Source organism: Oncorhynchus kisutch, linkage group LG17 (assembly GCF_002021735.2).
Source record: "Oncorhynchus kisutch isolate 150728-3 linkage group LG17, Okis_V2, whole genome shotgun sequence".
NCBI lineage: Eukaryota > Metazoa > Chordata > Actinopteri > Salmoniformes > Salmonidae > Oncorhynchus > Oncorhynchus kisutch.
The window spans coordinates 54,729,418-54,745,453 of record NC_034190.2 but is presented as its reverse complement, the minus strand read 5'-3'; the positions used below and the strand labels follow the sequence as shown (position 1 = coordinate 54,745,453).

Below are 16,036 nucleotides of genomic sequence, written 5' to 3'. Positions count from 1 at the left end.
CCAACTTTCCAGGACGTAGACATGTCTTATATGAAGATAAAGCTTAAATTTGTGTTAATCAGTGAAAAAATACCATGCTATTGTTTGAGGAGAGTGCACAGCAACAAAACACATCACGGCAACTGGTTTGATACATTCACCTCTAAAGGTAAATAATGTACTTACATTCAGTAATCTTGCTCTGATTTGTCATCCTGATGGCCCCAGAGATAAAATATAGAGTAGTTTTGTTTGATAAAATCAAATGTTATATTCAAATGTAGGAACTTGGTTCTACAGTTTGAACCCCTGCTGTCTCTGGAAAGAAAGAAAACACATGTTTTTTGGTTTGTATTATCATTTACCAGATCTAATGTGTCATATTATCCGACATTAATTTCACATTTCCACAAACTTCAAATAGTTTCCTTTCAAATGGTATCAAGAATATGCATATCCTTGCTTCAGGTCCTGAGCTACAGGCAGTTAGATTTGGTTATGTAATTGTACATGAAAATTGAAAGAAATGGTCCGATCCTTATTAAGAAGCATGTGACAAATAAAATTTGATTTGATCTGTTTTTCCTCCCACCATTATGGCATGTATTGTGGCATGCCTGACTGCATGTTTATGCCAAATTTAGCACCAAATTGAAAACAAAGACTAAATGTTGAGAATGTGACAGCAAAGATATTGATAACTAACCACAAATTATAACTATAAATAGGTTTCTCCTATTCATCTGGGGGTGACAGAAAAGTGCTCGCCATCACCAACTAGGTTTACATCCAAATGTTTTATGTGAGGAAAGTACATGTTGGATTAAACATGTCCTTACAGGCCTGATAGAAACGGAACTTTCCAAATGTTGATTAAACAAAATATGCTAGACAAAATTAGATTTTTTTTGTGCCAGTAAATGAATTCTAAGAGAAATGCTTATGCGCAAATATTGATATAATAACCATCATATAGAAGTAAAGTCACGCGAATACATTTTGTGTGATCCTCCCACTAAGACTCGTTGGGAAAGCATGCAGTTTATTAAAGTACAGATTGCATAAATCTGGGGGGGAGTACAAGGGGATGAGCTTGATTCTCCTTTCCCACAGGATGTTGAAAGTGCAAGGTGATGAGCTTGGTGCTCCTTTCCATTAAATATCTAGGGTCTTATTCTGGTGACATGATAATCAATGCTTGATTGCCGTTTGAAAAATGTCAGGGACAGATTATAATGTTTATGCATTATAATATGCATAAACATGCATACTATAATCTCATTATAGACTATAGGCTATGTGTGCTCTAGCGGTTAGCCAACAGTGCACAGATAACGCTGTTGACTAGAGCGCACTTGCCAATACCAGAGTGTGGACACTTGCTATATAACGCAATATGGAAACCTAGCTTCTATTTTTTGTGTGTGGCTATAATAGACTTTCAGCTGCATTTAAGTTATTCTACTAGCGGGTCATGTGGATAGAATAGGGTAATAGGGGGAAACTAGCTCCCTAGGTTAACTGCCCTCCCCTGTAATTCACAAAAACATACATTTAACAAAAAGTTGTAGATATATTCCAGTGAAGGTAGATCTATATATATTTTTAAATATACAAGTAGGAAAGCCTTAAGATAAATAATCCACTTTTTTAAAGAGAAACATTTAGATAACTGGTAATATGTTGGATGAGTGTGTTGGGGGAAACCTGCCCCAAGGGGCTAGTTACCCCTTTATGGTTATGAATGTTTTTCTACCTATCATTTAGACAATGACTATCTCAGTTAGCACTCGTTTATGCTACTTTACTAACTAGCAACTTCACAAGCAGTAAATGCTAGCCAGTTAGCTAGTTAGCATAAGCTGCTAGGCATACTAGCTAGCAACCTTAACGTAACTTCATTTCAGTTGTAAATGTTTCAACTAGTGACTGATAACTTTACAGTTAATTTAACTTTATAGCCTTTTAGCTATTTTACACAGCATTTTATGTCAAATAGCTAGATAGCTATCTACATTTTTAAGAGAGAGCTTTTCAATTGGCATCTCTCCCCGTTCTCAGTCACAGGTGGGGGCTGGATTAGGTGTGAGCAGTGCAGAAGGTGGGCTCCAATTTTCCTGGGGATAGCTTTATTTGTGACCTACAGGCACAAATTAGAAGCATAAGAGAGTTGCCACATCAATGTTACACTGAGTTAATTAAGGTGTTGTTATTACATTTTATATTCTAATGTTATTATTTATATTCCATTCCAATATTATATTCCAATGAATTATTGTTTTTATTAATTAAAAACAACTATCGAAACCCTTTTGCTCCTGAATGTAATTTTAAAGACTGCTGTGATTTAAAATATTGCATTATTCCAAACATATTTAGTGCAATTGTACATAATGGATTGTATGGAAAAGTAACATAGAAAATTAATGTGCAGGTGAGTTAAAAAGAGGGACTTTACATCAAATCTCCTCATAGTGCAGATATTAATGGTGACATGTGCAACACCATTTCCCTGCATATTATTTGACAACTAGACTTTCTAAAGAATTTGTAAATAAAACTGATTAAATTGATTTTAACACACTTGTGTGAAACCCCATGCCATAATCTTCTACCGGGGTAACTTCTAAAAACAACATTTCATGAAATAACAAAAAAAAGTGTAAACTGTAGCCATTTATTTCCCTTTATAGTTTATTTGCCTAAGCATGTCCTTCGTCCACATAACAATTTCTTTCCAAACGTAGCTTTTTTTGTGTCAGCAATAAGACATTGTTCTTAGGGGAGAGGGCTAGTTACCTTTCAGTACCTTATGTCTTACACCCAAAAGAACATTGACAACATCCAGTACACTCACATTTTATTAGTCTAATACACAATTAGATCAAGACAGACTCCCCTTCAACAATCCATGCCATTTATGTAAAAAGCGATGCATGTCAGTGTTTGAGTTTATATGTGTGTGAATTGTATGTATGTTTGTGTCTGTGCATGTGTGTGTGGGCGTGCGCAGCACATTTGAAATTCCAGCCATTAGAATGTATTCCAACCATTTAGAAATGTTAATATCTACTGTTTGAAATGCTGGTGGTGTTGATGTTTTAGTGAGAAAAAAATGTCATACTGTAGGGATGTGTAGAGAGATGAAGAGCTATGATAGTTGTGATATCTTGCAGGTAAACTTGTTCCCTATTGAATGACAGATGAGATTGCAGGATGTAGAGCAGAATTATGATTTTTGACACAAAAATTCCTCGCTAAAAACACACTTCACATAAGCTGGGAAATGGGAATTCCTTTCAGTAAAGCCTTCTTATCCAGAAAGGTCTGCTTGCAGCTCCTTGTTCCGGCGCACTTCGGCTGCATGCATCTCCTAGGAAAAACCATTAACACCACAAAGAGAAAACTGTCAAGACACAGGTGACAGGTTATGTAGTCTACAGCATAGAAATATGTCAGAGTACTTAGCTAGTTCTGTTCTGAGCATAGATCTTTATTTCTCTGACCAAGTAAAGGTGGGGCGTCAGACTTCGAAATAGAGAGAGAGGAGAGAAAACAAAACAGGCCCTCACCTTCTCACGGAGCCGCTGCTTCAGTGAGTTCAGGTATGCCTCCCGGTTCGCTTTCTTCGCCTCCATTTTGGAGTTAAGCTTCTCTTCCGCCATCTTGCTGAAGTTGTTGTTCTCTTCCATGGCCTTGTGCAGCACCTCCTTCTCATGCTCCCTCCGCTCAGCCAAATGCCTCAGCACCTGAGCCTCCTGGGACTAGGGAGCAGAGAGAAAAAGTGCACTCTTTTCATGCACAGATTTTGTTAGCAGTGTATATTTACTGAAAATGAATGTCAGTGTACGGCAGTAGTATGCTAACCCAATGCTAACTTTTAGGATTTTCCGTAACCCTAACCCTAACCTCACTTAAATTAACCTAAACCTTGTCCCTTAACATAACCTTGACCCTAACCATAACCAATTTCTATCCCTATGCTAAAGTGTTTGTTTGCTGGTAAAATATCCAGTTCCTATTATGTTGTAGGAAAGACTGATGATAAAATAATTTCCCCAATATCAGGGAATTGAATCAAAATGCTACTGAGTAGCCTGATCATTTCTTGTCAAAGCATTCAACCATATTTTGCAACTCCAATTTGGATTTCTGTTTTAACTGCTTGTCTCGCCCCCAGACTTCCACATACACATTTCCCTCCTCCCTACGGTATATTCCAGCAGCGATGACAGGCTCTCCCCATTCATTACTTTTCTTTCCCTCAGGGAACCTAGTGACAGGTCTGGCTGGGTCTGTCTGATACGCAGCGATTAAGCATTGAAGCAGTTCTCACCCAACAACGATAATTAGTCATCAGTTTTTCTATTTAAGTGGAAATGCAAGGTAGAAAAAGGCTCCCAGGAAATCCCCCTAACTGAACTAGGATAATGAAGCGATGGGTTGCTAGTTATTTATGTTTTCATGAAATGTCAGATATCTGTCTCTTTTTCAAGGTTGTGTTCATTAGGGCATGCGACAGAAAACGTTTTGAAAAGTTTAGCAATGGAAAAAGACAATAGGTATTTCTTATTGGACAAGTCCAGGTAATTTTTCTTCCATTTGTTGCCTAATGAACACAACCATGCTCATTCATGTGTGACAGCTCTGGCATTTCAGTAGAGAGCCTGGATGTCTAGAGAGAGACTGATATTTGTTTCCCCATCTCATTTATCTTTCCTTCTTCACCTCCTTCTCCCCATTGAGTGATGATCTTTTCCTCATTTCACTTAATCTCCTGTTTACGTCTCTTCTTCCGTCTCTCCTCAGCAAAGTCAATAGCCCTTTACCTCACCAGCTTCTTGTCTCTCTCCTCCTCCTTTCGTCCCTCCTTTCTCTCCCTCTGTTTTCCTTGCCTTGCCTTCCCTTCTCTTCTCTTACCTTAAAAATGTATATAGTTCTGCCTTGAGCTATTCTTGTCTATTGACCTTCTGTATTATGTTTCATATTTTGTGTGGACCACAGGAAGAGTAGCTGCTGCTTTTGCAACAGCTAATGGGGATCCTAATAAAATATCCAAAACATACCTCTCAGCAAACTAAATTAACATACTTCACATGTTTCTCTCCCCTCCTCCCTGCCTTCCTTCATACACTTGCATCTGTCAACCTCTCTTACCATCCTACTCTCCTCAACAACATCCATGAACTCTATGAACCTGAAATGCTTTTTCCCTCCTCACCCCCCCATCCTCACTTCCTTCTCTTGCACTCACCTTCCCCTCTGTTCCCATCTCTTACCTTCCGCCTGTCCTCAGCAACCTCCATGAACTTCTTACTCTCTCTCTATCCTCCCTTTTCTTACTCCCTCCCTCCTTGCCCTCCATCCTCTTGTCTTACCTTCCTCCTCTCCTCAGCGGCCTCCAGCCTCCCCTGCAGCTCATCCAGGGAGATGTCCCTCTTGGGGGGCAAGGTCAGGGCGGGGGGAGAGGCAAGGGGACTGGGCCTGTCCGGGGACAGGTCGGTGGGGGACTTCAGGATCACCTCAAAGGACTGGCCCGACAGTCGCTTGTTGATGGGCTTCACCTCCAGGTCTATTGAGAGAGACAAGACAAATAAGACACAAAATGGCTGTTGTGCATTACCCTAGATGGGTGGATGCTACACATTGGTGTTAGATAGGATGAATTACCGGCCATACAATGTAAAGTGTTTTGAGACTAAGAACGAATTTAAAGCCAAAATACATTACATTAATACAATACACATTAAAAAACAAAGCACACTTTGGGCTGACCTCCAAATTGGTAGTTGGTGGTGGGGTATGATGTCTGGGGGTATAGGCAGGAGCAGATGAGAGACATCATGGACATTTCCTTGATCTTCTCTGTGTAGGCTTTAAGGAACAAAGAAACAACGAGAGACATGGTAAGATATTCCAATGATATACAGGGTAAAAGAATCGTCCTATTTTTATATATTTATTTGCCATATTCCTTTGTGACCATGGCAACCATGGCCCCAGGTTTTTAGGAGGAAATGTTGTTAAGAAGGCTAGTATTTATTACAAGGCTGTATACAGTGCAGCTGGGATGAGATTGAAGGTGTGTCTGCTATAAAAACGTGAGAGTGCAGTAATGGCACTTTCACATCAGATTGAGTTAGAGACTATTGCATTACCTGTCAACTGGACTAGTTTTTAAATTTCAGCACTTTGGCAGAGTCATGTGGGTGGGTGTGTGTGTGCGAGAGAGTGAGAGAGAGAGAGAGAATGAGTGTGCCTGGTGCTACCCATACTGTAATTACAATGCTAGAGATACTTCTAATCTACTTTTACCACTATGCATGGTTATGCAAATCCAATAACCAGGGTCGGATTACCAAACGGACATGCAGGGATACGTGTGTCGTCTCCAGGTAGCATATGATAGCAAAATGTGTAGAATAGCAGGACATTTGCTTTAAAAGGGCAAAATTCTGTCTCAGCCTCAATGCAAAATTGTGCATTCGGAGAGTATTCAGACCCGTTGACCTTTTCCACATTTTGTTACATTACAGGCTTTTGATAAAATGTATAAAATTGTTTGTTTTCCTCATCAATCTACACGCAATACTCCATAAGGTTTTTAGAAATGTTTTTGCAAATGTATTACAAATAAAAAACTGAAATATCACTTATACATAAGTTCAGACAATTTACTCAGTACTTTGTTGAAGCACCTTTGGCAGCGATTACAGCTTTGAGTCTTGGGTATGACGCTACAAGCTTGGCACACCAGTATATCTGGAGTTTTTGCCATACTTCTCTGCAGATCCTTTCAAGCTCTGTCAGGTTGGATGGGGCACGTTGCTGCACAGCTATTTTCAGGTCTCTCCAGAGATGTTAGATCGGGTTCAAATCAAATCCAGGCTCTGGCTGGGCCACTCAAGGACATTCAGAGACTTGTCCCGAAGCCACTCCTGCATTGTCTTGGCTGTGTGCTTAGCGTCGTTGTCCTGTTGCAAGGTGAACCTTCGCCCCAGTTGGAGGTCCTGAGTGCTCTGGAGCAGGTTTTCATCAAGGATGAAAACATCACCACAGTATGATGCTGCCACCACCATGCTTCACCGTAGGGATGGTGCCAGGTTTCCTCCAGATGTGACGCTTGGTAATAAGGATAAAGAGTTAAATTATGTTTACCAAAAGAAGGCAGTATTGACTCAATACAGGGTTTGCTTTCTGCTCTCCGTAGCCGTTTAAATGTCTGTCCACATAACCGTGCTTGGAAAAAGTCTCAGGTAGCTTACGCCAAGTGCATTCCTGTACTGTTATTCTAGGTTCAATTGAAATACTAAAACGTACTTACGTGTCCGGTGTCATGAATCAAAGAAGCATTCTAAGATACTACAGTATCCTTCCCCAGATCTGTGCCTCGACACAGTTCTGTCTTGGAGCTCTACAGACAATTCCTTCAACTTCATGGCTTGGTTTTTGCTCTAACATGCACTGTCAACTGTGGGACCTTATAGACAGGTATGTGCCTTTACAAATCATGTCCAATAAATTGAATTTACCACAGGTGGACTCCAAACAAGTTGTAGAAACATCTCAAGGTGATCAATGGAAACAGGATGCTCCTGAGCTCAATTTCAAGTATCATAGCAAAGGGTCTGAATACTTAGGTAAATAAGGTATTTCATTTTTAGTAAACATTTCTACAAACCTGTTTTCACTTTGTCATTATGGGATACTGTTTGTAGATAGATGAGGGGAAAGTGTATCCACTTTAGAATAAGGCTGTAACATAACAAAATATAGAAAAGGTCAAGGGGTCTGAATACGTTCCGAATGCACTGTATAGAATAGCAGGAAATTAGCTTTAAACTGAAACATTTTCTCTCAGCCTCATGACAAAATGTGAACAATAGCATGAGATGAGCTATAAAACAGCAAATGTTTCTCTCTGACCCATGGCAAAAAGTATAGAATTGCAGAAAATTGGCTTTTAAACTGCAACCTTTTCTCTTTGCCTCAAGACAAAATGTGTACAAGAGCATTATAAAACTGCAACATTTTTTTGCGGTGCTGAAGGTCAGTTCCCCAGGACCCCAAATGCGGTAGTCCGGCCCTGTCAATAACTCTGGTAAGACCAAGCCCAAAGTTAACCCACCAAAGCTTAAGATGGCTAGCTCTGATAATAGACAGTATTTGTGTTCATGAGGCACCAAACAGAGAAAAAAAAACAGACTGAAACAGCGAGGGACTTTTATTCTAGATTACTGAATGTTTTACAGTCTTTTCCCTTGCATTCCCTTATGAACCCCCCCCCCCAAAAAAAATAGCTGTGACACAAAGCAACTGTTTAGCATTCTGTCCCTCTGGGTAATGAAGCTCTGTCTAAGGTTCACACCCAGATCAGTCAGCAGAGGCGAGGGAGAAGACGCAGCCTACAGATCACAGTTACACTTAATCAATACAGGTCTAATTACTATTGTGTTTCTTAAAGGTCAGTGTTCTCATTATCTATGGTCTAAGATATGATCAGTAATGTGGGGGACATGTAGCTTTTAGGCTTGTTTGTCAGGGGAATTTAATTTACGATTTCTAGGCTGAATGCAGGGTTTGTCTGGAGGTCGCTGATAGGACACATGAAGGGATTAGCCAAGTGCCAGGATGTACTGTAGTCAGGGTTTGGGGAGTGAACTGGGGCTGAATGGTTTTAATACCATTGAGGTAGAAGGTTTGGTAACACTTTACTTAATGTAGCTTCTTATGAAGTGTTATTTTGCCATATGGACATTCACAACACCTTATAGATGCAGTCAAGATTATGAAACTGTGTAACAAAGCAAACAGGTATGAGAGGCCGTGATATGTTGTGAATATATCACAGCTAAGAGGCCTCTCCTGTAGTTTTATTATCCTGTTCATCTTTAAGGTGTTATATGAATGTTTATAAGGCAATGTATAGTAACACCTCATCAGAAGCCACTTCAAGGAAAGAATGACAGTTTTTCCTTTCACATATTAAAAGGAAAAGATCACCTGCACTCTCAGTAGCACACCAAACACAGGGAAAGACCCACTAATATGGGAGTGCAACCTATGGTATGGAAATATCCACTAACTATCAATCAAATCAACTAATAGAAGACTGGTGACCTTTCACCATTTGAATTGCCTTATTGTGTGACTACGCCACCTTCTCTTCTGATGATGAAGATACTGTACTTTACAGCTGAGTATGTTCCCCTTCCTGTCACTGCTCCACAGCAGCACAGAGACTTAACATGTAATATTCATCTCATCCAAAGCAGCCCCCTCAACCCCTACGTTTTCACATGGTTCCTCCCTAGCCCCTGTAGGAACCATGCCATTGAATGCAACCACTGAACAAGTACGGGTTACGTAAGTAGCGTGTGCTCCGTAGTCTGTGTTCAGTGGTGTGCATTCTGCAGTGTGACTTGTTTTATGCTTGACAGGGTGTGTGAGCCATTGGAGTGAATTCACCAGCACCTGTCTCAAAGTACTGCTCAGTTGTGGTGCTTTAAGAAACTCATGCCAACCTACATATTGTATATGAAAGACACCATCTGCTGTAGTATGTCACACCAGTGGTTCAAAACCTGGGGTACGTTTACCCCTAAGAGCAAGGAGAGATAATTGGGACGCGCCCCATGACTGCCTGTGTGTTGGTCCTGTCTGAAGTCAGTCTTCCTTTAATGCTAATGAGGCAGGAGCCTGAGCATGTCTAGACGATTAGCCCCCAGAAATACTACTTCCTCTTAAAGATCAATGCCTTTTAAGGTGGCTTGCTGCTGCTGAATAGATAAGCAGGCTGTGGCCCTCTCATGGGTACATGAGGAAAGTGGGCACAGCACGCACCCTGGAGTTAAAAAAAAAAGGATCCTTTATTTAAACATTTTTCAAAGTGCCGTTAATGTTTCAGCTATGTTAGCCTTGCAAACCCATGTAAGGCCCCTGTCCATCGCAGTCGTGTAACACAGTGTCGCAGATGACCATAAAGCGCCATAGATCATAAAGCGTATGATCATAAAGTGGATCATAGATCCATAAATCATACTGATGGGCTTCCTGCCATGTTAAACACTGCTTCCACATTTGCAGAGATCTGCTACGAATCTGATTTGTCTCAGATCTCTACTAATTACAAATGGGTGTGATGGATTTCAATGCAAGAGATAATTAAGCATGTTTCTCTAATGTATGTGTGTAGGTGGACAGCACCGTGATGCTGAAAGGGCTTAAGCCCGAATATAGAATATGTGCAGGATAGAAATATTATCCAAATGTGAGAGTCAGCAACTGCGCAACTTTTTCCAATGCTCATTAAATTGTGTAACATTTACAGTGTAAATGGCAAAGCAAGAGGGGTCAGAGCATTGTCAAATCTGAAAAGGGAAAGATTCTGTGTTATACCTTTGCTGTCATCCCTGCTCTCATTGCATAAATTGCTATGTTCTGTGAATATTTTGTAAACATTCTTCCAATGTCATCTCAAAGACAGTGTGCAGTACCTTAGAGCAACTGTACATTTGATGTATTTTGTATCTATTGTATTGTGTTTACCCCCATTGTGAAACTGACTGTATAAATACAAAAAATGGAGAGAGAGAATGAGAGAAGGAAAAGGGTCTGCAGGTGCAAGTGCCCCCAGACATATTTTACTTGGCAGTTCTATTCAGGAAGAAAACTGCGTCCTGCATTGAGCAGCAGACATCTTATTCTCAGCAGGAAGCCTCAATCCTCCCTTTAAAGTTTAAAGTTGCACTGTAAAAGTATAGGATCAGTTTGCCCTCCCCAAATGCTAGCCTTGTGCATTAGTAGAGGAAATGCAAAAAGAACCCCAGACCAGTGTCTAGGGGAAACTTCATCCTACTCCTTATAGAACGCAGGGGCTGAGCTGCTTCTTGAATCATGCCAGGAAACAGCAGAGGATTGTGGCTGCTACTCACACCTTTACGATGCACTCTTAAAGGGGCAGAGCACTCAAAAATGTGATTTTTCCGTGTTTTAAATATATTTCTACACTATAAAGTTCGAATGATACTGTGAAATTGTGAAAATTATGATAATGCACTTTTAGTGTAAGTGCTGTTTGAAAAGACCACATGACATTTTTGCTTGTTTGGCTGGGTGGGATTTTTAGAATGCCTGGTTAATAGACCAATAAGAAAGATAGTTTGCCCTCCTGTCTCCCAATAACAGCTCGTTTTCAGGTTACATATACCTCCCATTAGGCTTCTCCAATTAGGCCCTTCTCTCAGACAACTCCCGGACAGACAGTTCCAGCAAAATTCTTGCTTGAGAAATTGCATCTTGCTAAGAATATTTTTTTATATATATTTTTTACCATTTTAATTTTAAACAATCACAGTAAGGTACTTAATTGTTACCTAAAAATGATTTGATATTGAGAAGAAAATGACTGCATTGGACCTTTAAAGAGAAGGCACATTTTCGACAACGAGGCTGGGTCGCTAGGGTAATCTCAGTGGCTGTTTTTTGCCTGGTCATGTGCTGAATTATTGAGGAGTGATGTCAACTTCCATCCTCCTCTTCCTCCATCCATTTGCGTGTGCGCGCACATCACACAGATATACACACACACAGCTAAAGCCTCACACAGATACATGCACACCGCACAGACACACAAAGCTAAAACTACATATACACACACATCAGTATACGCACACCTAACACACACCTTTAACGCACGCACATATAGTATGCACACACACACACACGCAAGCCTCCCTCCTGCTGTGCACACACACGGTCTTCCATGCTGGTGGGCGTGCATTGTAAATTATTCAAATGCCCTTTTTTTAGAAAGGTATCCTTGCTTGGTTTTCTTCTGAATAATAATCCCTGTGGACCCCCCAAAAACCATCAGTCTACTCCTGCAGTGGAGAGCCAATAAACCCGTAGACCCCCATAACATGGCTGACGTTGCAGAGGCTGAGAGGTCATCTCTACAGCAGTGCCAGAGCCCTAAGTGCCTCAGTAGGAAAGGTAGGTTCATCAGAGAAAGTAAGGAACTGCTGATATTTACCAAGGTGCTGAATATGTCTATGGAGTGTGGCGCTTATTCCAACAGCTCCATGAAGGGGTTCAATGGAAGCAAAAAAGTCAATGCTCTATGATCTACTACATGAGCTCCCCCAATCACACACACACACACACACACACACGCGCGCGCACACACACACGATCACACAAAATAAGTCTATGATGCATAAACGATTGGATTAATCAACCATTTTCACTGTAACCTAGGAGAAAACTAAATCAGACTTTTAGTGGCACAATTTCAGGAAATCCTATTAAATCCTATTTATTTCACCATATGCCCAATCCACAAAAAAAGGAACTACAAAATATTCCCAATCCACAAAATACTGTGCCAAAAGCCCCCCTTCTACAGTAATAGAATAGTATCTCCTCCAATAACACTGCCTGACTAACTCGGTGTCGCTTGGGAAATTAAGTAGTTTGAGGACCTCACATATTTTATGTGCATGCTTCCAGTTGAAACCTTAATATGATTTCTCCTTTGGCTCAGCAGCAGCAGCACCTCTCTCTCTCTCTCTCTCTCTCTCTCTCAAGCTCTTGTTACCCTGGCAGCCTCTGCAGATTTGTTTATCACTCTATTTCCAGATCTCTCCATCCTACTATCTTTTCTCTCTCTTCTTTGTAAACACTTGCCTTTCTTGTCTTGATCTATTCACGGCTACAAAATATTTCTTTTCAGTCTCTCTTTTCAGTCTCTCCTCACAGGAGACTAGGTACAACTTCAAAAGAACAGACTTTGATCAAAAAGAGCTAGCATGTAACGACGTACCACTGGTGGGAACCCAGCAGACACAGAACACCCAGAAGCAAAGAACACCATAGGGGGTTCACCTACTTTCGAGACCACTTAAGAAACAGATACAGATACACAAGCTGTGACACCTCCCCCAAACATTCCAAGGGAAGGTTCCAATAAAATACCTTGTTCCCTTCCCATCAACATTATGTATCCCTTTGTTATAGATCTCAAACTTTCTGGATAGGCAGATTATGTTGGGTGTAAGCAAACATATGATTATAGCTCCACATAGGCCAGCTAGTTGGCTATATTGCTTAATCCTATTTGATACTTTTAGATCCCCGAAGGAGAATCAACCAGGACAGAAGGGAAGGGGGTGAATAATCAGAATGGAATTGGGCCATTGATTGGAACAGAGCGCAACGGTCAAAGCAGTTCAATTTTGACAGGAACTGCGAGCTTGTTCTTTAACCTCCCTCTTTTGATTCGCTCAATTCTCTTCCAGCCGGACAGAGACAATGGCAGAGACAACAAAATAGGACTGACTCTAGCTAGTCTTGGGTTAGGATTTAATGTGCATTATCTCTATCTGTCCACCAAAAGTGCAACAGTAAAACCATTGTACAAATGTATATACATTAAGTACTACATTTGAGAGTATCATCTTTATAGTAGGCTTTCAGTGAAAAATGGGCATAAAGCATATGTTTAGCTGAGGAGTTAGCTAATTCTTTATTATTATAAGATAATACACTGTACAGAACAAATAACCTGTATTCCTGTAATACAACTGAACACATGGACTGCTGTTGTATACCCCCCTGATTCTCTGTCGCTAAGGGTGTGGCCGCTACTGCTCAGCACTGAGCTATTGATCCACACCAAGACACACACACAAACACACACACATGATATAGGCCAGCTCTACCAGGAAGAGGGGTGACAAAGTGTTTAAGCTGCAGAATTTAGATATCACACTGGTGTCCAGGTGTCTTTCCTTGAGGTTTTTTACATTAGCTCCAGTTCTCTTTCTCTCTCCCCACTGACTAGGGTGGAGGCCTTAGAGGCTTCTCGCTCTCCAATCTTTCTCTCTCTCTGTGTACCAGCTGAGCTCTAGTGAGCAGGGTGCTACTGCTGGCCCTAGTGGCTAATGTCTGGTGTCGGTCTGCAGTCAATACACATGTGACATTGGCTAATTAGGACTAGGCCAGGCACAATACACCTGACAACCTTTTACATGACATAGACATAAACCATCCAGATTTCAAACCATTTAAGAATGTAAGAAAGGTTTTCTTTGTTTATCTAGTGTGTGTGTGTGTGTGGTTAACCAATATTACTGCTGAAGACTAAAGATGTAGTGGTTTGGTTCCTGTTTTGTTCTATGAAAACCCTGCGACTACTCCTGTGTGTCCTTTAGAGGACAGTTTGTTTGGGTTACTACAATAACGTTGGTATATGTATAATAGCAATACCAGCTAATCTACAAATTTGATGAATCACTTGTCATTTGTTGCATAGCTGTCTCCTAGTGACTTATCCTTCTAAAGAAGATAATCATTTATATAATTAAATCTCTCTCTCTCTCTCTCACACACACACACACACACACAATACAATCATAATAAGACATGTTCAAACTTTGGATGAACATTTACACTCATTTTTGAGTAAGTTGCAAGCAAGAAAACCGATGACCAAAATGTTACCTCCCCACATCAGTAGCCTATTCAGCAATTGTATTGCCACAATTGGCCAAATCTATATCATTGCACGTTTTTATTATCTATGACTCTATGACATTTCAGTTCTGAGCTTTGATTGGTGCCCATTGGATGCATCCATCATAGTCTATTCATTTCCTCATATTAATATTGATCAGAAATTGCTTACTGTATGTCATATTGGGGATCTTACATTATTTGAAATGACGCAAGTTGTGCTGTAAAACATAACTCGCGCTAAGCGACATTGTGACAAAAGGAGTGGTCTCATCTGCATCAGGACCAGTAACCTTTCGTCAATATCACAAAGACTGTCGTTTATACAACGTTTGAAATATTCCATCAAAGGCTTTACTGTTTGAGTGTATATTTAGCGTAATCTAGCCTAATGTTTAGTTGATAGGTAGGCTAGGTGACTCTATATGGTAGCCTCGTCTGTAACATGAAGTGAGTGCATCCACACGGGTTGCTACTAGTCACCCAGACAGGTCGCACCTCGAGACATCACCAAATCTACAGTAACGCAGCCGACTTTGCATGAAATAACAAAGCTTTTCCCCGACTCTTACCTGATACTGTGCTCGCCATGGTAACTGACGGGAAAGGAGATGAGGGAGAAGAAATGGTTGTGTATCCGTGTGAGGGTGGAAGCTGTCCGCTGCTGCGTTAATGGACAATGAACAACGCACTCTAGTCAGATCTAACGGGTTGCGGTCTGTCAAGAGGAGGGGTTGAGGAAAAGAGGCGGAGGAGTGAGCGCTTGAAGACACACACGCATGCACGCACACAGGATATGGGTGGCTTTTAGGATGGACAGAGGCAGATGGATGGGTGTATAGGATTATTATCTAAGACTAACAGAAAATGGTAGCCTTCACTTTTGGCACCTTAAGAGGCATGGGCATAGGTATGGATTAAGGACACCCCTTTCAGCACCACTGGCAGTGCCAACGACCACCAACCAATTTGTAGTCTATTTTCGTGTATTCAAATGGCGAGTTGTTTGCAACTGCTTGTACATCTATAGCCAATAGTAAAGTCAGTAACATGTCTTTGTCTCTAAATTCACACTCCTAAAAGCTGTCTTTCTCTTCCCACAAACCAAGTTGCATAACCCAAACAATCTATGCCATACTGTATCTATCTACTCTATATGGGCAAAAGAATGTGGACACCTGCTCGTCGAATGTCTCATTCCAAATTCATGGGCTTTAATATGGAGTTGGCCAACCCTTTGCTACTATAACAGCCTCCGCTCTTCTGGGAAGGCTTTCCACTAGATGTTGGAACATTGCTGCAGGGACTTGCTTCCATTCAGCCACAAGAGCATTAATGAGGTCTGGCACTGATGTTGAGCGATCAGGCCCGCAGTCGGCATTCTAATTCATCCCAAACTTTTGGGTTGAGGTCAGGGCTCTGTGCAGGCCAGTCAAGATGTTCTACACCGATCTTGACAAACTGTTTCTGTATGGACCTCACTTTGTGCACGGGGGCATTATCAGGCTGAAACAGGAAAGGGCTTTCCCCAAACTGTTGCCAC

At 41.0% G+C, this 16,036-nt stretch overlaps 1 protein-coding gene across 1 annotated transcript; it reads right to left on the bottom strand.

The window, feature by feature from the left end:
* Nucleotides 1–2,651: 2,651 nt before the first annotated feature.
* LOC109908527 (stathmin-3-like) lies at nucleotides 2,652–15,284 on the bottom strand. The gene is made up of 5 exons (XM_020507181.2): nucleotides 15,066–15,284; nucleotides 5,755–5,853; nucleotides 5,358–5,551; nucleotides 3,552–3,743; nucleotides 2,652–3,352 (listed from the first exon to the last, which is right to left on the bottom strand). The coding sequence occupies exons 1-5, from the start codon at nucleotides 15,082–15,084 to the stop codon at nucleotides 3,293–3,295; spliced, it is 564 nt and encodes a 187-aa protein (XP_020362770.1). The 5' UTR covers nucleotides 15,085–15,284; the 3' UTR covers nucleotides 2,652–3,292.
* Nucleotides 15,285–16,036: the final 752 nt, after the last annotated feature.

Excerpts from the sequence above, each read along its gene's own strand:
- LOC109908527 (XM_020507181.2), bottom strand. Across the intron at positions 5,552-5,754 it reads CACCAACTACCAATTTGGAG|ACCTGGAGGTGAAGCCCATC; the intron begins GTCAGCCCAAAG and ends CTCTCTCAATAG. Across the intron at positions 3,744-5,357 it reads CCGCTGAGGAGAGGAGGAAG|TCCCAGGAGGCTCAGGTGCT; the intron begins GTAAGACAAGAG and ends TCTGCTCCCTAG.